At 43.4% G+C, this 27,489-nt stretch overlaps 1 protein-coding gene across 4 annotated transcripts in view; it reads left to right on the forward strand.

The window, feature by feature from the left end:
• Nucleotides 1-27,489, forward strand: part of LOC140196877 (exocyst complex component 6B-like) — an 877,039-nt gene that overhangs the window by 840,867 nt on the left and 8,683 nt on the right. For 3 of the 4 annotated variants that reach the window (XM_072256771.1, XM_072256773.1, XM_072256772.1), the window contains one exon: nucleotides 15,899-16,011. In XM_072256771.1, the coding sequence (XP_072112872.1) occupies nucleotides 15,899-16,011 (113 nt within the window). Of the gene's footprint in view, nucleotides 1-3,371; nucleotides 3,462-15,898; nucleotides 16,012-27,489 lie in introns of those variants that run through there. The other variant, XM_072256776.1, reaches the window with a different exon arrangement.

Raw genomic sequence — 27,489 nt, forward strand, 5'->3', positions numbered from 1 at the left:
CGTGCTCTCCACATCTATCCTATCTAGCCCTTTCAACATTTGGTAGGTTTCAACGAGGTCCCCACGCATTCTTCTAAATTTCAGTGAGTACAGGCCTAAAGCAACAAAACGCTCCTCATATGTTAACCCCTTCATTCCTTGAATCATCCTCGTGAACCTCCTCTGGGCTCTCTCCAATGACAACACATCCTTTCTGAGATATGGGGCTGAAAACTGTTTGACTTGTGCAGCCTGACTAGTGTCTTATAAAGCCTCAGCAATATCTCCTTGGTCTTATATTCTATTCCCCTTGATATAATTACTAACATTGCACTTGCCTTCTTTACCACAGACTCAACCTGTAAGTTAACCTCTGGGAGTCTTGCACACGGACTCCTAAGTTCCTCTGTACCCCTGATGTTTGAATTTTCTCCCTATTTAGATAATAATCTGTACTATTGTTCCTTTTACTAAAATGCATTATCTTACATTTCCCAGCACTGTATCCCATCTGCCACTTTTTTGCCCACTCTTCCAAGTTGTCTAGGTGCAGCTGCAATCACATTGCTTTCTCAGCACTACCTACCCCCCACCTATCTTCGTATTATCTGCAAACTTTGCCACAAAGCCATCAATTCCACTATCTAAATCATTGGCAAACAATGTGAAAAGTGGAGGTCCTATACTGACCCCTGAGGAGCACCACTAGTCATTGGCAGCCAACCAGGAAAGGCCTGTCTTTATTCCCAGACTGCCTTCTGCCTGCACGCCATTCCTCAATCCATGCCAGTATCTCTCCTGTAATGCCAAGGATTGTATCTTGTTAAGCAGCCTCATGTGTGGCACCTTATCAAATGCCTTCTGAAAATCCAAGTAAACGACATCCACTGCCTCTCCTTCGTCTACCCTGCTTGTTACTTCCTCGAAGAACTCTTAACAGGGAATTTGTCAGGGAAGATTTCCCTTCACAGAAACCATACAGATTTTGATTTATTTTATCATTAGTCTCCAAGTGCCCCAAAACCCCATCCTTAATAATAGACTCCAAACACTGAGGTTAGGCTAAATGGCGATAATTTCCTTTCTTTTGCCTTCCTCCCTTCTTAAAGAGTGGAGTGACATTTGCAATTTTCCAGTCCTCCAGGACCATGCCAGAGTCAAGTGATTCTTGAAAGATCCTGACCAATGCATCTGTTATTTCTTCAGCAACCTCTCTCAGAACTCTGGGATATAGTCCATCTGGTCCAGGTGACTTATGCACCTTTAGACCTTTGAGTTTGCCTGGCACTTTTTCCTTTGTGTTGGGCACGTGGCCAAGTGTTTAAGGCGTTCGTCTAGTGATCTCAAGGTTGCTAGTTCGAGCCTCAGCTATTGTTTGTGCCCTTGAGCAAGGCACTTAATCACACATTGCTCTAGCCTGTGCGAGGAGTGATGCCCCACACAGACTTCCAATCTGCACCTTGTAAAGCATGAAAATGCCCGACACAGGCCCCTCATGGTCTGAGTCGATGTTCCCTCCCTCCCCTCCCTTTTCCTTTGTATTAGTAATGTCACTCACTCCTGCTCCCTTTCACTCACAGACCTCTGGCACACTGCTAGTGTCTTCCACAGTGATAACCGATGTAAAGTACCCATGAAGTTCAGTTGCCATTTCTTTGTCCCCCATTACTACCTCATCAGCATCATTTTCCAGTGGTCCAATATCAACTCACCTCCTTTTTACTCTTTATATAACTGAAAAAAACTTTTAGTACCCTGCTTTATATATTATTGGCTAGTTTGCCCTCATATTTCATCTTTTCCCTTCTTAGTGCTTTTTCAGTTGCCTTGTGCTGGGTTTTAAAAGCTTCCCAATCATCCAACTTCCCACTCGATTTTGCTATCTTATATGCCCTTTCCTTGGCTTTTATGCAGTCCTTAACTTCCCTTGTCAGCCATGGTTGCCTAGTCCGTCCATTTGAGAACTTCTTCTTCTGTGGGACATATCTATCCTGCACCTTGTGAACTATTCCCAGAAACTTCAGCCATCTCTGCTTTGCCATCATCCCCGTCAGTATCTTCCTCCAATCCACCTTGGCAAGCTCCTCTCTCATGCCTCTGTAATTCCCTTTATTCTATTGTGATACTGATACATGTGACTCATGCTTCTCCCTCTCAAATTGCAGCATGGATTCAATCTTATTATGATCACTGACTTCCAAGGATTCCTTTATGTCATGTTCCCTAATCAGGGTTGCGTTATTATACAACACCCATTCTAAGATAGCCTTTTCCCAAGTAAGCTCAAGCACAAGCTATTCTAAAAAGTCATCTTGTAGGCATTCAACAAATTCTCTCTCTTGCAATTCGACACCAGCCTGATTTTCCCAACCCTTTGCATATTGAAGTCCCCCATTACAATTGTGGCATTACCCTTATAACATGCCCTTTCCAGCTCCCTTTGCAATCTCAACCCACATCTTGCCTATATTTGAGTCCCATAATGGGTTTCTTCACTCCATCCACAAAGATTCAACATTCTCTGACCCCATGTCACCTCTTTCTAAAGATATAATCCCATCTCTTACCAACAGAGTCACACCACTGCCTATGCTTTCCTGCCTGTCCTTTCAATACAAAGTATATCCTTTGACGTTAAGCTGCCGACTATGGCATTTTTTCAGCCATGACTCAGTGATGCCCATAATGTCATACTGATCAATCTCTAATTGCACCTCAAGTTCGTCCACTTTATTCCGAATGCTACAAGTATTTAAATACAGCACCTTCAATCCTGCATTCTTCACCCTTTTGACTTTTGCCTTTGTGGTATAATTTAACTCTTTGCTCTGTCTGCATTTGTACCCAATTATTGACCTGTCCTTCCTTACATTCATGTTACACCCATCATCTACTTGTAAACCTGCTGGCTCATCCTCAGCTCTATCATACTCATTCCCATCCCACTCCGTTTTTGCTTAAACTACTCCCAACAGCTCTAGTAAACCTGCCCGCAGGAATATTGGTCCTCCTCAGATTCAAGTGCAACCCCTCCCTTTTGTAAAGGTCACACCTGTCCCAGAAGAGGTCCCGGTTATCCAGAAATCTGAATTCCTTCCCCCTGCTCCAATTCTTCAGCCACACATTTATGTGCCACCTCATTCTGTTCCTATCCCCACTGTAGCATGGCACAGGCAGTAATCCAGAGATTACTACCCTTGAGGTCCTGCTTCTCATCTTCCTTCCTAACTCCCTGTATTCTGTTTTCAGGACCTTCCCCCCTTTTTCTGTCCATGTCATTGGTACTAATATGTATCGCGACTTCTGGCTGCTCACCCTCCCATCTCAGGATATTGTAGATGTGTTTAGAAACATTACAAACTACTATTCGTGTTTCTTTTTTGTGTCCACAGAATCTGTCCCCCTTACTATAGAGTCCCCTGATACTGCTGCCATCCTCTTCAATTCCCTACCTTTCTGAGCCACAGGGCCAGACTCAGTGCCAAAGGCTCAGCCGCTGTTGCTTCCCCCAGGTAGGTTGTGATGTAGCCTAATGCCAAGGTTCTGGGCCATCGCAGCCCAGAGGTGTGAAATGAATTGAGAACTATAGCCATAAGAAATATCAGCTAGGGTGACAAACCTGCAACTGTTGTTGATGCTAGAGGGACAACCTCTGGCCACCTCGTGGTACGGTCCACCATGGTAAGGAGGTACATGAAACCATGGGAGGGGGAAGAGGACCCAAAAAGACCATATTGACATAGTCAAACCATTGCTCAGAGACCTTAAAAGGTACCAATGGCACCCGAACATGAGAGTTAATTTTTGCCTGCTGGCAATCCACACAGGCTGCAGTCCAATCATGTATGTCCTTTCTGAGGCTGTGCCAAACAAGTTTAGTGGAACCAGTTTCTGTGAGGCCTTCTGGCCCAGATGTAAGCAGCCATATATGGAGTCAAAAACAGAGTGTCTCCAGTTTGCGGGCACAATGGGGCGAATGTGACCACTGAGATATTGCACAGGAGAGAAACCCCAGCTTCTCCGAACTTAATGTCAGCAGGCCCATGACTGCTTTTCGGTAAGCCTGGACCCCTGGGTCAATAACTTGGTCGGCTGCCATGCTGGCAGAGTCAACCCCTTTGTGTACGGCCTCAACGGCTGGCCATGAGAGGCAATCAGCCACAGCATTATTTTTCCTCTTTATATGTTGTATCTCAGAATCAGAATCAGGTTTATTATCACCGGCATGTGACGTGAAATTTGTTAACTTAGCAGCAGCAGTTCAATGCAATACATAATCTAGAAGAGAAAAAAAATAAAAATAATAATAACAATGAATAAATAAGTAAATCATTTACATTATAGGTATTTTGAATAATTTTTTTAAAAACGTGCAAAAAACAGAAATACTGTATATTAAAAAAAGTGAGGTAGTGTCCAAAGCTTCAATGTCCATTTAGGAATCGGATGGCAGAGGGGAAGAAGCTGTTCCTGAATCACTGAGTGAGTGCCTTCAGGCTTCTGTACCTCCTACCTGATGGTAACAGTGAGAAAAGGGCATGCCCTGGGTGCTGGAGGTCCTTAATAATGGACGCTGCCTTCCTGAGACACCACTCCCTGAAGGTGTCCTGGGTACTTTGTAGGCTAGTACCCAAGATGGAGCCGACTAAATTTACAACCCTCTGCAGCTTCTTTCGGTCCTGTGCAGTAGCCCCCTCGCCCCCCCCATACCAGACAGTGATGCAGCCTGTCAGAATGCTCTCCACAGTACATCTGTAGAAGATTTTGAGTGTATTTTCTTTTCAAACTCCTAATGAAGTATAGCCGCTGTCTTGCCTTCTTTTAACTACATCGATATTTTGGGACCAGGTTAGATCCTCAGAGATCTTGACACCTGGGAACTTAAAACTGTTCACTCTCTCCTCTTCTGATCCCTCTATGAGGATTGGTGTGTGTTCCTTCATCTTACCCTTCCTGAAGTCCACAATCAGCTCTTTCGTCTTACTGACGTTGAGAGCCAGTTTGTTGCTGCAGCACCACTCCACTAGTTGGAATATCTCACCCCTGTATGCCCTCTCATCACCACCTGAGATTCTACCAACAATGGTTTTATTGTCAGCAAATTTACAGATGGCATTTGAGCTATGTCTAGCCACACAGTCATGTGTATATAGAGAGTAGAGCAGTGGGCTAAGCACACACTCCTGAGGTGCGCCAGTGTTGATCATCATCAAGGAAGGTATGTTATCACCAATCTGCACAGATTGTGGTCTTCCAGTTAGGAAGTCAAGGATCCAATTGCAGGGAGCGGTACAGAGGCCCAGGTTCTGCAACTTCTCAATCAGGATTGTGGGAACGATGGTATTAAATGCTGAGCTATAGTCGATGAACAGCATCCTGACATAGGTGTTTGTAGAACCATAGAACACTACAGCACAGAAAACAGGCCATTTGGCCCTTCTAATCTGTGCTGAAACATTATTCCACTAGTCCCATTGACCTGCATCCAGTCCATAACCCTCCAGACCTCTCCCATCCATGTACCTATCCAATTTATTCTTAAAATTCAAGGGTGAGCCTGCATTTACCACGTCAGATGGCAGCTCATTCCACACTCCCACCACTCTCTGAGTGAAGAAGTTCCCCTTAAACCTTTCCCCTTTCACCCTAAAGCCATGTCCTCTCGTATTTATCTCTCCTAATCTAAGTGGAAAGAGCCTATTCATTTTTACTGTGTCTATACCCCTCATTATTTTGTAAACCTCTATCAAATCTCCCCTCGTTCTTCTATGCTCCAAGGAATAAAGTCCTAACCTGTTCAATCTTTCCCTGTAACTCAACTCCTGAAGACCCGGCAACATCCTAGTAAATCTTCTCTGCACTCTTTCAATCTTACTGATATCCTTCCTATAGTTAGGTGACCAGAACTGTACACAATACTCCAAATTTGGCCTCATCAAGGTCTTATAAAACTTCGCCATAACATCCCAACTCCTATACTCAATATTTGATTTATGAATGCCAGGATGCCAAAAGTCTTCTTTACAACCCTGTCTACTTGTGATACCACTTTCGGGGAATTATGTATCTGAACTCCCAGATCCCTTTGTTCCTCCACACTCCTCAGTGCCCTACCATTTACTGTGTATGTCCTACCTTGATTTGTCCTTCCAAAATGCAACACCTGATACTTGTCGGCATTAAATTCCATCTACCATTTTCTGGCCCATTTTTACAGTTGGTCCTGATCCCTATAAGCTTTGAAAGCCTTCCTCACTGTCCACAATGCCTCCAACCTTAGTGTCATCAGCAAACTTGCTTATCCATTTTACCACCTTATCATCTAGACCATTGATATAGACAACAAACAACAATGGTCCCAGAATAGATCCCTGAGGCACACCACTAGTCACAGACCTCAGGTCTGAGAAGCAATCATTCACTACCACTCTCTGTCTTCTCCCACACAGCCAATTTCGAATCCAGTTTACAACCTCTCCATGGATACCTAGTGTCTGAACCTTCTGAACTAACCTCCCACGTGGGACCTTGTCAAAGGCCTTACTAAAGTCCATGTAGACAACATCCACAGCCTTTCTTTTGTCTACTTTCTTGGTAACCTCCTCGAAAAACTCTACAAGATTCATTAAACATGATCTACCACGCACAAAGCCATGCTGACTATCTTTAATCAGCCTTTGGCTGTCCAAATATTTGTATATCCGATCTCTCAGAACACTTTCCAATAATTTACCTACTACTGATGTCAGGCTCACTGAGCTGTAATTACCTGGTTTACTTTTGGAGCCTTTTTTAAACAACGGAACAACATGAGCTACCCTCTAATCCTCCGGCACCATACCCGTGGCTAAGGACATTTTAAATATTTCTGCCGGGGCCCCTGCAATTCCTACACTAGTCTTTTTCAAGGTCCGAGGAAATATCATGTCAGGCCCGGGGGATTTATCTACCTTTATTCGCTGTAAGGCAGCAAGCACCTCCTCCTCTTTAATCTCTATGTGACACTGCTGCTTGTTTCCCTTCCTTCCATATATGCTATGCCAGTTTCCTGAGTAAATACTGATGCAAAAAAATTGTTTGAGATCTCCCCCATCTCGTGAGGCTCCACATATAGATGTCTGCTTTGATCTTCGAGGGGACCAATTTTGTCCCTTACTATCCTTGTGTTGGCCAGGTGGTCTAAAGCCGTGCGGAGAGCCATTGAGATTACATCTGCCGTTGACCTATTGTGGTGATAGGCATATTGCAATGGGTCCAGGTCCTTGCTGAGGCAGGAGGTCAGTCTAGTCATGACCAACCTCTCAAAGCATTTCTTCACTGTCAATGTGAGTGCTAGCGGGCGATAGTCATTAAGGAAGTTCGGATTGTTCTTCTTAGGCAGTGGTATAATTGTTGCCTTTTTGAAGCAAGTGGGAATTTCCGTCCATAGCAGTGAGAGGTTGAAAATGTCCTTGAATACTCCCTCTAGTTGGTTGGCACAGGTTTTCAGAGCCTTACCAGGTACTCCATCGGGACCTTCCACCTTGCAAGGGTTCACTCTCTTTAAGGACTGCTTAACATCGGCCTCTGAGACAGAGATCACATGGTCATCAGGTGCAGCAGGGATCTTCACAGCTGTAGTTGTGTTCTCCCTTTCAAAGAGTGCACAGAAGGCATTGAGTTCATCTGGTAGTGAAGCATCATTGCCATTCATACTATTGGGTTTCGCTTTGTAGGAAGTAATGTCTTGCAAACCCTGCCAGAGTTGTTGTACATCTGATGTCACCTCTAACTTGTTTGAAATTGTCTCTTCACCCTTGAAATAGCCCTCTGCAAATCATACTTCGTTTTCTGGTACAGGCCTGGGTCGCCATACCTGAATGCCAGAGATCTAGTCTTCAGCAGACAATGTACCTCCTGGTTCATCCACGGCTTTTGGTTTGGGAATGTACAGTAAGTCTTTGCAGGCACACACTCGTCCATAGAACCATAGAACCATAGAAACTACAGCACAGAAACAGGCCCTTTGGCCCTTCTTGGCTGTGCCGAACCATTTTCTGCCTAGTCCCACTGACCTGCACATGGACCATATCCCTCCATACACCTCCCATCCATGTATCTGTCCAATTTAATCTTACATGTTAAGAAAGAACCCGCATTTACCACCTCATCTGGCAGCTCATTCCATACTCCCACCACTCTCTGTGTGAAGAAGCCCCCCCTAATGTTCCCTTTAAACTTTTCCCCCCTCACCCTTAACCCATGTCCTCTGGTTTTTTTCTCCCCTTGCCTCAGTGGAAAAAGCCTGCTTGCATTCACTCTATCTATACCCATCATAATTTTATATACCTCTATCAAATCTCCCCTCATTCTTCTACGCTCCAGGGAATAAAGTCCTAACCTATTCAACCTTTCTCTGTAACTGAGTTTCTCAAGTCCCGGCAACATCCTTGTAAGCCTTCTCTGCACTCTTTCAACCTTATTTATATCCTTCCTGTAATTTGGTGACCAAAACTGAACACAATACTCCAGATTCGGCCTCACCAATGCCTTATACAACCTCTTCATAACATTCCAGCTCTTATACTCAATACTTCGAATAATAAAGGCCAATGTACCAAAAGCTCTCTTTACGACCCTATCTACCTGTGACGACACTTTTAGGGAATTTTGTATCTGTATTCCCAGATCCCTCTGTTCCACTGCACTCATCAGTGCCTTACCATCAACCCTGTATGTTCTACGTTGGTTTGTCCTTCCAACGTGCAATACCTCACACTTGTCAGTATTAAACTCCATCTGCCATTTTTCAGCCCATTTTTCCAGCTGGTCCAAGTCCCTCTGCAGGCTCTGAAAACCTTCCTCACTGTCTACTACACCTCCAATCTTTGTATCATCAGCAAACTTGCTGATCCAATTTACCACATTATCACTCAGATCATTGATATAGATGACAAATAACAATGGACCCAGCACTGATCCTTGTGGCACACCACTAGTCACAGGCCTCCACTCAGAGAAGCAATTCTCTACCACCACTCTCTGGCTTCTTCCATTGAGCCAATGTCTAATCCAATTTACCACCTCTCCATGTATACCTAGCGACTGAATTTTCCTAACTAACCTCCCATGAGGGACCTTGTCAAAGGCCTTACTGAAGTCCATGTAGACAATATCCACTGCCTTTCCTTCATCCACTTTCCTGGTAACCTCCTCGAAAAACTCCAACAGATTGGTCAAACATGACCTACCACGCACAAAGCCATGTTGACTCCCTAATAAGCCCCTGTCTATCCAAATGCTTGTAGGTTCTGTCTCTTAGTACTCCCTCCAATAACTTAACTACTACTGACGTTAAACTCACCGGCCTATAATTTCCCGGATTACTTTTCGATCCTTTTTTAAACAACGGAACAACATGAACCACTCTCCAATCCTCCGGCACTTCACCCGTAGACAGCAACATTTTAAATATTTCTGCCAGGGCCCCCGCAATTTCAACACTAGTCTCCTTCAAGGTCCGAGGGAACACTCTGTCAGGTCCCGGGGATTTATCCACTTTAATTTTCTTCAAGACAGCAAGCACCTCCTCCTTTTCAATCTGTACAGTTTCCATGGTCTCACTACTTGATTCCCTCAATTCCATAGATTTCATGCCAGTTTCCTTAGTAAATACAGACGCAAAAAACCTATTTAAGATCTCCCCCATTTCCTTTGGTTCCGCACAAAGTCGACCACTCTGATCTTCAAGAGGACCAATTTTATCCCTTACAATCCTTTTGCTCTTAATATACTTGTAAAAGCTGTTTGGATTATCCTTCACTTTGACTGCCAAGGCAACCTCATGTCTTCTGGATCCACACAGGTTTTAATGAAGTTGGTAACAATTACAGCATACTCATCCAAGTTCGAAGATGAATCCCTGAATACAGTCTAGTCCACCGATTCAAAGCAGTCCTGTAGGCGCTCCTGTGCTTCCCTTGTCCATATCTGCTTAGTCCTCACTACTCGTGCTGCAGTCTTCAGTCTCTGCCTTTACTCAGGGAGTAGAAGTACAGCTGGATGATCAGACTTCCTGAAGTGAGGGTGTGGAATAGCACGGTAGGCATTCTTAATGGTGGTGTAGCAATGGTCCCAGTGTGTTGTTTCCTCTGGTATTGCAAGTGATCTGTTGATGGTAATTGCTTAGTGATTTTATCAGACTGTGGTCAGTTGTGAACTCGGATATGTAGGCCAGGTGGCATTGCTGCCGTGCAGACCAAGGGTCTGATATCTTTGCCATTGTGTGCATGAGTCAATGAACGCTGTGAAACAGAGATCCTCTAAAAGAACACAAAAATGACAGACAGCAAGATAGAGACCAGGAAGCTCACAGTCAAACGTGCTGTCCTTCCTTTTGGGGGTGATGGAGCTGCCGGCTGAAGAAGTGTTTACAAGTAAACACAATAAAAGCTCTGTACTTATTCTTATCTGCAGCCCCGATCTCTCCCTTAATGAGAGCAAAGAGCTCCTTTTTTGTAAACACCAGGACATACCATCTTTAATTTCCAACAAAGTTAATTTAAGTCTACACATGAATTAGAATATGATACACCCCACAATGTAGTTACATTTATATTGCAAAATAAACAGAAGTAACTAGATTAAATACAGTATACAAACAATGTATATGCATTTACACATCCCATGAGTAAAGAAATAGAATATTCAACTGTGTATGGCGGGAAAGGCACCATAAAGCCATCCTAAGCGCATCAACTCAGTTTAGAATTAAACTAAAATTTGGTGCCTGACTCTGAATGTATGCAGCAATGAATATTGTGTATACGGGGGAAGACATTGAACTGTTACACTCACCACAATGTCAACAGAATGACAGGGCAATATTTGTGTATGAGTGAATGCATGTGTGTAAGGTGTTTGTTTACTGAGTGCTCTCTGTCACAATGACCCCTGGTAAGGCATGATGGGCTGAATAGTCTCCCATTCCATTATTTTCTATGCTCCCCCAATCGCTGTATTTCCTGTAATAATTGGCAAACAGCCTCAATTAATTATCTGAGCTCCTTTTGGAAACGCAAGAGATTCTGCAGATGCTGGAAATCCAGAGCAACACACACAAAATGCTGGAGGAACTCAGCAGGTCAGGCAGCATCTATGGAGGGGAACGAACAGTGGGCATTCGGGCCAAGCCCCTGCATCAAGCCTCATATCACTTCATCATATCCTGATCAAGGATCTCAACCTGAAACGTCGATTCCCCTCCATAGATGCTGCCTGACCTGCTGAGTCCCTCCAGCATTTTGTGTGTGTGTTGTTCTTTTTGTTTTCTGGGTGTTGGGGAGCAGGACCCTGCCTGTCCTGGATGAAGGACAGCTTCATGGGTGTTCTTAGAACTGTCCTCATCTCGGCAAGCCGTGACCTGTTCCTTGTGGAAGCTGGAAGGGCTTCACGCAGTAGGAATATTTTTGAAGGAGGTTATGTTACCCTCGCACTGCCGTGAAACGGTCAGGGATTCCCACAGCTGGACAATCTTCATATCTCCTTCACGTTCTTTGGTGATTAGGAGAAACGTGTAGCAAATCAACACAGGCTGGAATGAAGCTAGAGTCAGTGATTCTAATAGAGGTTGTGTAAATGTTAGAATCACATTCAGAATCGGGTTTATAATCACTGACAATTTGTTGGTTTGCGGCAGCAGTACAATGCAATACATAAAAAACAATCAATTACATTAAGAAATACATATTTGTTATATGTACTGTACAGTGCAAAGGATTGCATAATCTGTTCAGCCACAACAGAGCTTTGTGACATGACTATACCTTTGGAGAAGGCAGGTTTTAGAAGCAACATTTGATATGGACATACGGTACTGTGCAAAAGTCTAAGGCACGTACAGTATGTATAGCTAGGATGCTTAAGACTTTTGCACAGTTCTGTTGTGATTTTATGTCTTGGACTGTACTGCTACCACACAAAAAAAAATTCATGACATATGTGAGTGATGATAAACCTGATTCTGATATGGGTCTTTATTGGGGACTGAAAGTAGGAAGGGGATAGGGAGAGGGGGCCCAATGTTGGGGAAAGGGAAAGGGAGAGGGGAGAGAGACATTCTGTAATGATCAAAAACTCAATTGTTTGGAATCAAATGACCTTGCCTCATGCTTGGTGTCTCAGAACTGGATGTGTCTGTACCAGTGACATCCCCTGCCACTGGCACACCTTCCCTGCCACCTGTCCCACACCCCTCCCATGGCACTCCCCGCTCACCATTCCCAAATCTTTTGCTCAGAGCTTGACGCTTTAGCTCTTCGTAAGGTCATCCGTGACAAACAGGTCAAAGGATCCAGCGGTCCTCCAAATTCAGGGTTCAGCTCAAGGCTAACAACCCCGACAGGTAAAACAAAGTTGATACGGAAATAGCAATGAAGAATCCTTCTACATCTGAGTGCGATGGTATTCCTGAGTCTCCATCTGGGACTTGTATGACTGATAGTAGTGGAAACCGAGAGGAAGCTACTGGCATGATGAAGGAAGCCCTGAACACTGCCAGAGCTGGAAGACCTGAGAGCTAATGGTGTAAAGGGTAGCTAGGATACCGGGTTGTGATGCAATCAGTTAGGATATTAATAAACAGGCAATGTTCACTCTAGGAAAAGGCAACCGAAAGGTTCAGGGTGAGGGTGAACACCTTGCACTGGAACCCAGCTGCTGTACTGGAAGTTCAAAGTTCAAATTAAATTTATTATCATAGGTACATGTATGTCACTATCCTGAGGTTAATTTTCTTGGAGATATTTACAGGAAGATAAAGGAATACAGTCAAGTATATGAAAAATGATACTTAATATAAGACAGGGAGCTGAACGAGGCCACTTGGCCCATCGAGTCTGTTCCACCATTCCATCATGGCTGATTTATTTTCTCTCTAAATCTCATTCTCCAGGCTTCTCCCTGTAACTTTTAACATCCTTACTAATTCGACAAACCGACTGACAAACATCCTCAGTGCAATGAAGACATTCGCGTTCATTGTGTGCTGTGTCATATAACGTGGGCGATCATGGTTTTTTCATGACCAGGATTGTTCTTACAGATTTTTCTAGAGAAGTGGTTTGCCACTTCCCTCTTCTGGGAAGTGTCTTTACAAGACGTGTGACCCCCAATCAATGTTCCTTCTAATTTGTAGTAGTGTGCGCAAAAATATTATGATGTGCAAATTTTTTTCCTGTGACAGAAGTATGTGTGCATTGAATACACACATGGCACAGTTTATGTAAGTTTACAAAATATTTGACATAAAAACTGCACAGAATAACAACAAAATAACATACATATTTCAGTCACAAAGTTATTTTTTTCTCTCTCCTGTCTTTGGCATTTACCCATTCTTTGTAAACTCTATTTGTACTAATAGAACTTCCATCCAATTGATAGCTTTTGATTCTTATTAACATATCCAAATGAAATTCACCTAAAGGGTTTCTCGGCTTGTTTTTGAGTTGATTCATTAGGCTAAAACCTCGCTCACAGTCCACACTAGATGCAAGAAAGGTTCCCCCAATGTCCATCAACTGTGCAAGGTCGCAAAGCTGTTCATTTTGAAGTACAAATGCCACCATTTGAGCAGTTTGAAATCGGTTTGGATTTAATTTTTTCTTGCACGAAAAATTTGAAATCATTAAACTATCTATTGCAATATTTTCAGCCAGAAAATCATAATATTTTAGACATAAGGCATTAACTTGTTCATCGCCAAATGTGAAGTCACAATCTGCAATTGCGGAGAAATCAAAAGCTGGCCATTCTTGTACCTCAACCCTCAACTTTGACCTCCTCTGGGTTTGATCATTTTCACTCTCGCTCATGTGCACTCAACGGTAACATGCGTAGCACTCCTGTAACGGGTAATGACGAGTACTGTTGTCTAAGCTTTTGTACACTGTCTAAATGTGATTTACTTGCCAAATGACGCTTCAAAAAGTCAAGTTTCCAAATATCATCCCACTTCTTTCCAGTAGCAAATTCTCCAGCAACTTTCACATCACGACAATACAAACAGATAACTCCAATTTCCGAATCATACATAAATATTTCTCGTGGCTGAACATTCATGACCTCATGAGCTTTCATTGTAGCAGTTTCCACTATTTTGTTAAGCCATTCAACTTTAAACAAATTTGCAGTTCTTTGGCGCTTCACACCCTTCGCTTCTTTTGAATTCAACATAGTGAATCAATACTTTCTTCCAATAAAAACTTAGTAAGCTATCTACAAGACTTGAAACAGATCTTTGTAAACTTTACAATATGAACACTGTCCGCCACACATGGCTGCCGCCGTGATGCAGCTGTACAAACCGGAACAGGATAGGTGAGATGACGTAAATTAGTGACGTGCATTGTGGTATTTGAAAAACCAACTAACTAGTTAACAGAAACAGTTAGCTGAAAGATTATTTTCAATAAGTATAATTATTAATTACTACATTATTTTAGGTAACTAACCTTTTGTGCGCTGGTTCAAAAACGTGTGTGCGCGTGCAGCTTAGAGGAAACTATGCCCCCAACCATTATCAGTACTCTTCAGAGATTCTCTGCCTGGCATCGGTGGTTGCATGACCAGGACTTGTGATACGCACCAGCTAGTCCCATGGCTTCAAGTGACTGACTGGGGGTGGGGGGGGGGGGAGTTGCTAAGCAGGTGATACACCTTGCCCAAGGGTGACCTGTAGGCTAGCAGAGGGAATGAGTGCCTTACACTTCCTTTGGTAGAGACGTATCTCCACCCCGCCACCTAGCAAAGAGGACAAATCATGCAAATAATCAATATAAGTCAATAAGTAAATAATACTGAATTGTAGAGACATTGGAAATGAGTCTGTAGGTCATGGAGTCAGTTCAGTGTTGAGGTGAGTGAAGTTATCCACGCTGGTTAGACTCCACAACCTTTGCGTCCATGACGTTGGGTGGAATGTTCCCCTGCTGTACATTCCACATGATTGTGGTTATGTTGGCTGGTAGTCAATCTCATTCTGTCACCTTGGACTGCCAGGTATGCTGTGCACAGTAGCATTTGGCCACAAGCAGTAAGGAGCATGACTTGTCAGTCTGGTTTTCAGTGGGAAAGAATCTGTTTGTGACTTCCACCCGCTTGTGCTGTCTCTCACTATTTCGCACTGCCTCAGAGAAGCAGCCACCATGATTCACTTAAAAGAACTTCATCTCATGTTCTCAATATTTATTACTTATTTATCTCTCTTCTCCCCCCCTCATCAGGGAAAAGTTAGAAAAGACTGAAAGAACGTATCACCAAGCTCAGGGACAGCTTCTTATCAGACTCTTGAAAGGGAAGGATAAGATGGACTCTTGACCTCACAATCTACCTTGTTATGATCTTGCATCATATTGTCCACCTGCTCTGCACTTTCTCTATACACTTTATTCTGCATTCTGTTATCATTTTACCTTATTTAAGTTCAATGTGCTGTGTAACGATCTGATATGTATGGACGGTATGCAAGACAAGTATCTTGGGCATATTACAATAATGAACCAATTACAGTTTTAAATCCAGCCTGCCAGGGTGGTGGTGGAGGTCTATAGAACAATGCTGCTTATGTAGTAGAAATGGCCCAGTCCAAAGCCCTTGAATGGAAAATCCTACAAACAGTAGTGGATACGGACCAGTCCATCACGGGTAAAGCCCTCCCCAGCATCGAGCACGTCTGCACAGAGATCCACAATAAAATCCTTGGTCTTACCGACACTGAGTGTGAGGTTGGTGTTGCTGTGACACCACCAGACTCGACAAAACTAAGTATCTCACTCTTGTACACCTCTTTGTTGGCATCTGAGATTTTTCTTCGGTGCCGACTGTGGTCACCAAACCCTGTGCCTTCATTGTAACCCTCTGTACCAATTTTCTTCCACAGCTTCTGGACCTCTTCACCCAGTGGGACTGGTCAACGTACCTGGCCGATTACGGGCAGCCCGGCTGCAAGTACTTGCGGGTGAACCCAACTACAGCGCTCACTCTGTTGGAGAAGTAAGTGCATTACTCTGGGTTTGGGGTTCCTTGTGACTGGTGTTGGAGCGTTGTGCGAAAGACTAGACTAAAGGTTACACAGCCTGGCCCCTCCCCGTCTGGCCATGGCCCAATATGAATTGCTTGAGATATATGGATAGGTTGGGACTTTTTTTACCTTGGAATATAGGAGGCTGAGGATGACCTTGTAAAAGTTTATAAAATCATGACAGGCAGAGTATGAACACAGGGTTGGGCAAACCAACGATACTAGTCAAAGTTCAAGTCAATTCATTATCAAAGTACGTATATGTAGAATTATCTGCAGCTTAATGTGAAAAAGACTAAGGAGCTGGTGGTAGACCTGAGGAGAGCTAAGGTACCGGCGACCCCTGTTTCCATCCAGGGGGTCAGTGTGGACATGGTGGAGGATTACAAATACCTGGGGATACGAATTGACAATAAACTGGACTGGTCAAAGAACACTGAGGCTGTCTACAAGAAAGGTCAGAGCCGTCTCTATTTCCTGAGGAGACTGAGGTCCTTTAACATCTGCCAGACGATGCTGAGGATGTTCTACGAGTCTGTGGTGGCCAGTGCTATCATGTTTACTGTTGTGTGCTGGGGCAGCAGGCTGAGGGTAGCAGACACCAACAGAATCAACAAACTCATTCATAAGGCCAGTGATGTTGTGGGGATGGAACTGGACTCTCTCATGGTGGTGTCTGAAAAGAGGATGCTGTCCAAGTTGCATGCCATCTTGGACAATGTCTCCCATCCACTACATAATGTACTGGTTGGGCACAGGAGTACATTCAGCCAGAGACTCATTCCACCGAGATGCAACACAGAGCGTCATAGGAAGTCATTTCTACCTGTGGCCATCAAACTTTACAACTCCTCCCTTGGAGGGTCAGACACCCTGAGCCAATAGGCTGGTCCTGGACTTATTTCCTGGCATAATTTACATATTACTATTTAATTATTTATGGTTTTATTACTATTTAATTATTTATGGTGCAACTGTAACGAAAACCAATTTCCCCCGGGATCAATAAAGTATGACTATCACTATGACTATGTCATCATATTCAACCCTGCGATACATTTGCTTCCAGGCATTTACAGGAAAATAAAGATATAAACATTAGAATTTATAAATACCAAAGACTGACAAACATCTAGTGGGCAAAAGCAGGCAAACCATGCAAATAATTAAAACAGTAAATAAATAATACTCAAGTCCTTAAAAGTGAGTCTGTAAGTTGTGGAATCAGTTCAGTGTTGAGGTGAGTGATGTTATCCACGCTGGTTCAGGAACCTGATAGTTGTAGGGTAATAACTGTTCCTGAACCTGGTGGTGAGGGTCCTAAGATTCCTATCCCTTCTGCCTGATGGCAGTAGCAAGGAGAGAGTTGACAGGACAGAATCATAAGTAGAATGGACAATCAGAGACTTTTTCCCCAGGGCAGAAACGGCTATACGAGGTGGCATAATTTTAAGTAGGAAAGTATAGGATGGATGTCAGTGGTAGGTTTTGTATATAGAGCGATAGGTACATGGAACAGCCTGCCAGGGCTGGTGGTTGAAGCAGGTACATTAGGGACATTTAGGACACAAAATAATCTGCAGATGCTGGGGTCAAAGGAACACTTACAACATGCTGGAGGGACTCAGCAGGTCAGGCAGCATCTGTGGAAGCTTAATGGATCTGTACAACATGCGGGGCTAAGGTGCCTGTACTGTTCTATGTTATATGTTGTATGTTCTGTGACATAGATTGAGGTGCAAGCGGTAAGATCAAAAAATTAATCGAAGGAGCAGCTGTCACACGGAGGGATGTGGGTATATGAAACAAGCTGCCAGAGGAGTGGTAAAGATGGGTACAATTGCAGTGTTAAAAGACATTTGGACAGGAGCATGGATATGAAAGCTTTATGGCCAAATTCAGGGCAATGTGTCTAGTTTAAGTAGATAACTTGGTTGTCGTGGACCATTTGGGCTGAAGGGCCTTTCTCTGTGCTATCCAATTCCATGACTTCATGACAACAGAATACGCTTCAACACAGTAAATGCTTGGACTGTTGATGGCAAAAGTTATGAAGCCTGAACCAGACGAACAACTTTCAGTTTCGTCTCGTCATAAGGAATAGAGTAGATAATATTTTCACTGTAACAGTGGAAGATTGTAATACCAAAAGACATGAGCAGAATCCAACCATTGGGCCCATCGAGTCTGCTCCACTATTCCATCATGGCTGATTTATTATCCTTCTCGACCCCATTTTCCTGCCTTCTCCCTTTAACTCTGACTAATCAAGAACCTATCAACTTCTGCCCAATGACTTGGCCTCTACAACCATCTGTGGCAATAAATGCCACAGATTCACTACCCTCTCAATCCCATTCTCTTGCCTTCTCCCCATAACATTTGAAGCCCTTAGTAATCAAGAACCTATCAGCCTCTGCTTTAAATATACCCATTGACTTGCCCTCCATAGCCGTCTGTGGCAATGAATTCCACAGATTCACCACCTTCTAGTCGGCAAAGAGCTCAACCTTAAGTCATGTTTCAAAGCAATGGTGGGAGTGAGATAGAAAAAATTCAGATCTTAGATTGTGGACTGCACACAAAATGCTGGAGGAACTCAGTAAGTCAGGCAGCATCTATGGAAATGAGTCAACAGTTGATATTTTGGTTCAAGACCCTTCACCAGGATTGTCATCGGGAGTTTTTCAGGAGCCCTGATGAAAGGTCCCAGCTCGAAATGTCAGCTGTTTTGCCTGAGCTGCTGAGCTCCTGAGCTCCTCCAGCATTTTGTGTGTGTTGCTGTGGATTTCCAGCATCTGCAGAACCTCTTGTGTTTATAATTTCGAGCTGATTGTGATGTGCACAAGTACAGTGAGTTATAGGAACAGTGAAAACCTTTCTTGCAGCAACATCACTGGCACATATTATAGTGTATATATTTTAATGCTAGGAGTGTATGGGTATGGGTGATGAACTTAGAACACGGATCAATACACGGAACTATGATGTTGTAGCCATTACTGAAACTTGGTTGAAGGGGGGGCAGAAATGGGTGGTTAATGTACCAGGTTTTTGAAGTTTTAAAAGTGATAGAGAAGGAGGTAAAAGAGGGCAGAGAGAGTTGCACTACTAATCAGGGACAATATCACAGCTGCACTCAGGGGAGACATAATGGAGGGGTCAGACACTGGGTCCATTTGGGTAGAAATTAGGAATAGGGTGCAATTACACTGGGATTGTACTGTAGATGGAGTTTAACCCAGATAAAAGTGAGGTGTTACACCTTGGTAGGGCAAGTGCAAGGAGACATTACGTTGTTAAGGGCAAGATTATTAACAGTGTTGCTCAGCAGATCCAAGTTCATGCTCCTTACAAGTGGCTACACAGGTCGATAAGGTGGTTAAAGAGGTTTATTGAATACTTGCTTTTATTAGTCGAGGCATTGAGTTCAAAAGTCAAGAGGTTATATTGAAACTTTATAAAACTCTGGTTAGGCTGCATCTAGAGTGCTGCATACAGTTCTGGTCGCCCCACTGTAGGAAGGATGTTGAGGTTTTGGAGAGGGTGCAGAAGAGGTTCACCAGGATGCTGTCTGGTTTAGAGGGCAGGTGCTGTCACTAGAGGCTCATTATCTTGGGTTGTTTTCTCTGAAGTGCTGGAGGCTGAGGGGAAATCTGATAGATGTTTACAAGAATATAAGAGGCATAGATAGAGTAGACAGAGAGTATCTGTTTACCAGGGTTGAAATGTCTAATACCAGAGGGTATGCATTGAAGGTGAGAGGGGTAGGTTCAAGGGGGATGTGAGAGGTAGGTTTTTTACTCAGAGACTGGTGGATGCCTGGAACGTGTTGCCTGGTATGGTTGTAGAGGCAAATACATTAGAGGCTTTTAAAAGATGTTTGGATAGGCACATGGATGTAAGGAAGCTGAAGGGATATGGACATGGTGTAGGTAGGAGGGATTAGTGTTTGGGTGTTTTTGATTTCCTTTTTAGCTGGTTCAGCACAACATTGTGGGCCAGTTGGCCTGTTCCTGTGCTGTACTGTTCTATGTTCTATGTTCTAGAACATAAATTATGCATAAATCCAACAAGTCTGAAGTTCAAATTTACTTTCAAAGTATGTATATCAAAGAGTCAAAGTACATTTATTACCAAAGTATGCATGCAGTATACAACCCTGAGAGTTGTCTTCCTGCAGGCAGCCACAAAACAAAGAAACACCGTCGAACCCGTTCAAAAGAAACGTCAAACACCCTATACACAAAATAAAGGGCAGATCGCACAAACAGCAAAAAATGAGTGAATAATACCTTGACGATTAAACATCAAACCACAGAGTCCTCGAAACAGTCCGGGACTGTTCAGTTCAGTACAGTTCAATTTAGCGCTGTGTTGTTTGTTGACTGCAGGCCGCAGAGCCAGTGTGCGTCAAAGAATCCCGATCAAAATCACACAAAATACCAACAAAAAAAAAGGAGTAACCAGAAACCAGAAGCACAGGTAACATAAACTGCAGAGCCCTCAAAAAATGAATCCAATCCACGAACCCTGCCCAAGACCCAAGACTCCAGCACCTTCCTCCAGTAGCAATGAGCGAAAGAGAGAGAGGGAGGGAGACTAGTGAAACACAAGCTTTCCGCTCTTGTCCTTGTTGATTTCAATCTTGCTTGTACTTTAGTCAGCGAGATCATCGGGTAATGGAGCCAATCGTGTGTTTGCGCTCCGCCTTTGGGCTGCACACTTGATTCTCAGTCTTGCTCTCGACACTGCCAAATTCCCTTAGAGACAGCTAAACTGTGAGGTCACTCAGTCGACCCAAAAACACATTATCAAAATGTAAATTGTAGGCTCCAGTCGCACGCAGATTAGTGGTCGAAGTATATTTCAAAGAAGAAGGAGAAGAAGTCGTTTTGTGAACTATCTGGAGGACATCATTAGTTGCGATGGTCACTGGAGCCATCTTGCATATACATATACAATCGTGTACATGTTATCAAATACAATCTTGAGATCCATCTCCTTGCAGGCATTCACAAAACAGAAAAGCAATAGTATTCACTAAAAAATACACACAACAAGACAGTGAAGAGAGAGACAAAACAAAAGTTGTGCAAAATCATGACACTGGTGCATAAAAAAGACACAGAGACAAGTGTATGGTAGTCTCAGCAGAGAGGCTGTTAAACCTAGGCTGCAGAAGAGGCTAAAGTTAGAGTGTAGTCTTCTCAACGGTGTTGCAGGACAGGAGATTACAGAGAGGGATTCAAGGATGTGAAACCAAACAGGGAGTCGAGGACAGGCTTTCTGCCCTCAGGTTGGATGGGTATAGAACTGGAGGAAATAGGTTTCAGGAGTGAAATATTTAAAGAAAATCTGAGGGGGACCTTCTTCACTCAGAAGGTGGCAATGAGACACAGGAGCAGAATTAGGCTATTCGGCCCATCAAGACTGCTCCGCCATTTGATCATTGCTGATTTATTTTCCCTCTCAACACTATTCTCTTGCCTTTTCTCCACAACTTTTGATACCCTGACTATCAAGAACCTATCAACCTCTACGTTAAATATACCCAATGACTGAGCATCCACAGCTGTCCATGGCAATGCCTTCTGGCTAACGAAATTCCTCCTCATTTGCGTCCTAAAGGGGCAGTCCTTCTATTCTGAGGCTGTTCCCTCCAGTTCAGGGCTCTCCCAAAATTGATAACATCCTCTTCATGCCCACTCTACTTATGTTTTTTAATATTTGGGTTGCGAGAGTGTGGAGCGAGCTGCCAGCAGAAGTGGTGAGAGTGGGTTCAGTTGCAACATTTAAGAGAAATTTGGATAGGTACATGAATGAGAGAGAGTTATGGAGGACTATGGTGTAGGTGCAGGTATAGGCAGGTGGGACTAGGTAGAAGACTGGGCTGGCACAGACTAAATGGACAGAAGAGTCTGTTTCCATGCTATAACACGCTGTAAATTTTAAGAATGATATATGAGTTTTCAACTGTGTGTTGAACTTATGTCAGATACAGCCCATTTTCTTTTTCCCCCACCCCCCCCATCTTCCTCTCATCGCCCAGTGCTCCCTGCCCCTCCCACTCTCCCCCCTCACTAAGCTTTGCGGCAGATCTACGAACAGTAGAGTCCAGGTAAAAGCTCTCAACCCAAAACGACAAATGTCCATTTCCTTCCACAGATGCTGACTGACTCACTGAGTTCTTCCAGCATCTTGTTAGTCTCCCTATTTGCATTAGTTTGGCTTCATGTTCCTGGTGAATACCTTGTACTGCTCACTCCCTGCCATCCTGTGCATGAATTGTGGTAAGACAGGTACCTCTGCGCAGGTTAAATGTCTTGAGGGGTTACGGGGGCTTTGGTAATTTTTCAGGAAAATTAAAAATGATGAATAAGCTTTTTCTTTCATTCAGAATTTTATTTCATTTCTGATTATTGTTTGCTCCCTTTCATTTCTGCTGCATCATAGGATCTCCAGAGCGTAAGTAGAACATTTTCTGTGATACCTTATGGCAAATACGAGGGGGCGTAATTTTATGATGATTGGAGGAAAGTATGGGGGGGTGGTGTCAGAGGTAGCTTTGTAGCTTATCCTCCATCGATGCAGTCTGACCTTCTGAGTTTCTCCAACATTTTGTCGATTTCTAGTATCTGTAGAATCTCTTGAGTTCATCAATAAGTCTGTTCACCTGTAACCCATTGTAGATGAAACTGACCATCGTGGTCTAAAGGCCCTGTGCTGTACTGTTCTATGTTTGCTGTCCTAAGTAAAGTCTGGCTCTATGTAAGCCGGCAAAACCAATGCAGCCTCTCAGAAGTTACGGTGCAAAATTTTCATCCTGCAGAAGTGGAGAAACTCACAATATGTTAAGCATTTACCTTGTACCTGGATAAAACATACCCAGGGCAGGGTCAGCAAGCATTAAATATCCTTCAGAGCTAATATAGACTGTATTACCACAGGGCACCGCCTCAGAATGTCCTTTAGTCCATACAGACCGAGGTGCTCAGTAAGAGAGTCCTGTTACCTGTATTTGATCAATGTCCCTCCAAATCAGGGGTTCCCATCCTTTTTTATGTCTTTATGCCACGGATCAATATCATTAAGCAAGGGGTCTGGGGACCCCAGGTTGGGAGCCCCTGCTCTAATCCTTCCTTATTCGTGTACCTATCCAGATACAATACTCCTATTGTACCTGCCTCAAATATTGAAAGGGCAAGATAGAGTGGTTGCGGAGAGGATGTTTCTGATAATGGGGGAGTCTAGGATCAGAGGGTACAGCCTCAGAATACAAGGACGTCCCTTTAGAACAGAGATGAGGAGGAGTTTCTTTAGCCAGAAGGTGGTGAATCTGTGGAATTCATTGCCACAGGTAGCTGTGGAGGCCATGTCACTGGGGATATTTAAAGAGGAGGTTGATAGGTTCTTGATTAGTCGGGACATCAAAGCTTAAGGGGAGAAGGCAGGAGAATGGGGCTGAGAGGGGTAATAAATCAGACTTGATAGATTAGAAGCCAAATGGTAAAACTGGAGGGAAGAGTCATCCACGAGGACTCACTCATACGTCCACAGATGAACACCAGAAATATCTCAGCATCTCGATATGCTAAGGCAACTGCTCTGCTCTTGACAGTTGCTGGGACCTGTGGAGAGCGTTAAACACAGTCCAGTTTTGTCACAGCTTTGTCACGGCCTTCCATCCAGTCCACCTCCACCGTGCATTGCTTCAGGAAGGATAACAATATCTCAGGAATGCTCGTCAGCCTGGCAGTTCCTTTTTCTCTCTTTTACCTTAGAGTGTTAGAGTCATAGAAAAGTACAGCATAGAAACAGGCCTTTTGGCCCAACTAGTCTGTGCCAAACCATTTTAGCTGCCTACTTCCATCGACCTGCACTGGGACCATAGCCCTGCGTATCCTGCCATCTATGTACCTGGCCAAACTTCTCTAAAATGTTGAAATCGAGCTTGCATGCATCACTTGTGCTGGCAGCTCGTTCCACACTCTCACCACCCTCTGAGTGAAGATGCTTCCTCTTATATTCCCCTTAAACTTTTCACCTTTCACCCTTAAACCATGACTGTAGTTGCAGGCCCACTCAACCTCAGTGGAAAAAGCCTACTTGCATTTACTGTATCTATACCCCTCACAATTTCATATACCTCTATCAAATCTCCTCTCAATCATCTACATTCTAAAGAATACAGTCCTAACCTAGTAAATCTTTCCTTATAACTCTGGTCCTCCAATTCCAGAAACCTCCTTGTAAATTTTCTCTGTATGCTTTCAAGCTTATTTACATCTTTCCTGTAGGTAGGAGACCAAAGCAGCACACAATACTCGCCAACTTCTCGTGCAACTTCAACATAACATCCCATCTGCTGAACTCAACACTTGATATAGGAGCGTGAGAGTCCAGACGTCAGATTATAGAAGAGCTTCATTCCCCACCCCCCCCACCCCCTCTGTCAGACTCAGTTTTCTGGTTGCAATCCAACCTCATACTCCAGATGCAGGGGATGGGAGCACAGAGTGGAGGTAGAGATGGGTCACTTAGATTCATAAAGTTACACAACGTGGAAACAGGTCCTGTAGCCCCAGCCATCATGCTGATCAAGGTAACCACTCGAGTTAGTCCTGTTTCCTCCCCTTTGCCCCATATCCCACTAAACCAGGGGTTCCAGGGTTTTTTTTAATGCTATGGATCAATACCATTAAGTAAGGGGCACAGGGACCTCAGGTTGGGAACTCCTGCTCTAAACTTTTCCTATCTATATAGGTACCTGTCCAAGTGTCTTTTAAATATAATTGTACCTACCTCAGTTCATTGCATTTACACACCACCCTCTGGGTGAAAAAGTCACCCTTCAGGTTCCTTTCTGTCAGAATCAGAATCAGGTTTACTATCACTGCCATGAAATTTGTTGTTTTGCAGCAGCAGCAGCAGCAGTACTTTGCAATACATAGTTATTTTTTTAAAAAACTATGAATTGCAACAAGATATGTATATATAAATTGTTAAGTAATTAATGTTGAGTGTGTATCTTCAGGCTCTTTGACCTTCCTGAGAACTGAAATATGGAAGGCAAAGAAGGTGTGAACGGGGGGACTGTCAGAGATTTTAAAAAAAGATGAGACAGAGAAGGAGGGAGAGAGAAGAGGAGGGAAGGGAGAGTGAAGGATAAGGACAAGCTAAGGAAGGTGACTGGAGATGGTGATGAATACTAGGTGAAGGAGGAATGTTAGCATGAGCATGATCCTTGACTGTAGCATGAGAAGAAGTTATGCCCTCTATAATATGTCCCCTCTCACCTTGAAGCAACACCCTCTTGTGTTAGGCTCCACTACCCTGTGACCATTCACTTCCAAATTTTTTAAAACTCTATAATGTCACACCTCTGCCTTCAGGAGCCAATGAGCACCACGGGTAGTAAAGACCACTTTGGACAATGTGATCCTGCAGCTGTGAGACTTTATCAATGTTTCAACTAAGCTTATTGGAAAATCAGGATCAGAATCAAAGAAAGATTAAAGATTAACAAATAGCTTTATTTGTCACATGTGCATCGAAACACACAGTGAAGTGTGCCATTCGTGTCAAATCCAATCAGTGAGGATTGTACTGGGCAGCCCGCAAGTGTCACCAAGTTTCCAGTGCCAACATAGCATGCCCACAGCTTACAAACTTTGGACTGTGGGAGGAAACTGGAGCACCTGGAGGAAACCCGCACAGTCATGGGTAGAATGTATAAACTCCTTAGTGTCAGGAATTGAATCAAAATCTTAAAACTGGTTGCTGTGAAGTGATATATTAACCACCCTGCGAATGTCCTGCCCTATCAGAATCAGTATCAGAATTAGAATCAGAATCACAATCACAATCAGAATCAAAATTAGAATTAGAATCAGAATCAGGTTTATTACTGATTTATGTTAAGAAATCTGTTGTTTTGTGGCAGCAGATCTGTACAAATATGCAAAAATTATTATAACTTCCAAAAATAAATAGTGAGACAGTGTTCATGGGTTTACAGACCGTTCAGAAACCTGATGTTAGAAGGGAAGAACCTGTTTCTGAAACATTGAGTGTGTGTCTTGTGTAATGTATCATCTCTGAACATTATGCAGAAAAAGCTTTTCACTGTACCACAGTACATGCAACAAAATTAAACCAATACCAATTCTGTTTCTGTACCTCCTCCCCAATGGTAATAGCAAGAAGAGGGTGTGTGTTGGTTGTTGATGCAAACGGCACATTTCATTTATAAACATAGAACATAGAACAGTACAGCACAGTTCAAAGTCTAAAGAAAGATTAAGAGATAGTCTTTATTTGTCACATGTACATTGACACATCAAAATACTCAGTGGAATGTGTTGTTTATGTCAACGACCAACACAATCCGAAGCTTGTGCAAGGAGTAGCCTGCAAATTTTGCCACGCTTCCAGCCCACAAGTTGCTAACCCTAACCATATGTCTTTGGAATGTGGGAGGAAACTGGAGCACCTGGAGGAAACCCCATGGGTTCACAGGAGAACATGCAAACTGGCTAATCTTTAAAACAACCAGATGAGAAATAAAGGCCAAAAGAAAAAGATGGAGAAGAAAAAGTCGAGTAATGCAGAGCAGATAAAGTTGAGGGATTTAATTTGCAGCTTGATTTTCAGCCTCTTCAAAGATAAATGCATTGTTAAGCCACACAGTTTCTCAAATTTCACCTTGGGACAGTTGATTAGAATATGCCTGCCACTGTGGTCTGGCAGTTTAGCACAGGGATAGTCTCAGTTAGGACATAAAACATAGAACGTGACAGCATAGCGCCCACAATGTTGTGCCATCCTTTTAACTTACTTGAAGATCCATTTAACCCTTCCCTCCGAACATAACCCTCCATTTTTCTAACATCCATGTGCCTATATCACCATCCCTAGTAGGACATTCCATGAACCCTCCACTCTGAGTAAAGAACCTCTCTCTGACATCTCCCCCTATACTTTCCTCCAGTCCCCTTAAAATTATGAAATATTAGCCATTTCAGCCCTGAGAAAAGGTCTCTGGCTATCCACACAATCTATGCCTCTTATCATCTTGTATACCTCTATCAAGTTGCTTCTCATTCTTCTTCACTCCAAAGAGAAAAAACCCTAGCTTGCTCAACCTACCTTCATAAGAATCTTCTATCTCCGTTGCCACAGGCAGCTGTGGAGACCAGGTCGGTGGGTGTATTTAAGCTGGAGGTTGATAGATTCTTGTTAAATTAGAGCATGAGAGATTATGGAGAGAAGGCAGGGGAATGGGGCTGAAAGGGAAGTGGATCAGCCATGATTGAATGGCGGAGCAGACTCGATGGGATGAAAAGAATGGCCTAATCCTGCTCCTCATAGTCTTATGGTCTTAAAGGACATGCTCTGTAATCCAGCCAGGATCCTGGTAAATCTCCTCTATACTGGTTGAAAGTTTT

The sequence above is a fragment of the Mobula birostris genome, chromosome 4, assembly GCF_030028105.1.
Source record: "Mobula birostris isolate sMobBir1 chromosome 4, sMobBir1.hap1, whole genome shotgun sequence".
Classification (NCBI taxonomy): Eukaryota; Metazoa; Chordata; class Chondrichthyes; order Myliobatiformes; family Myliobatidae; genus Mobula; species Mobula birostris.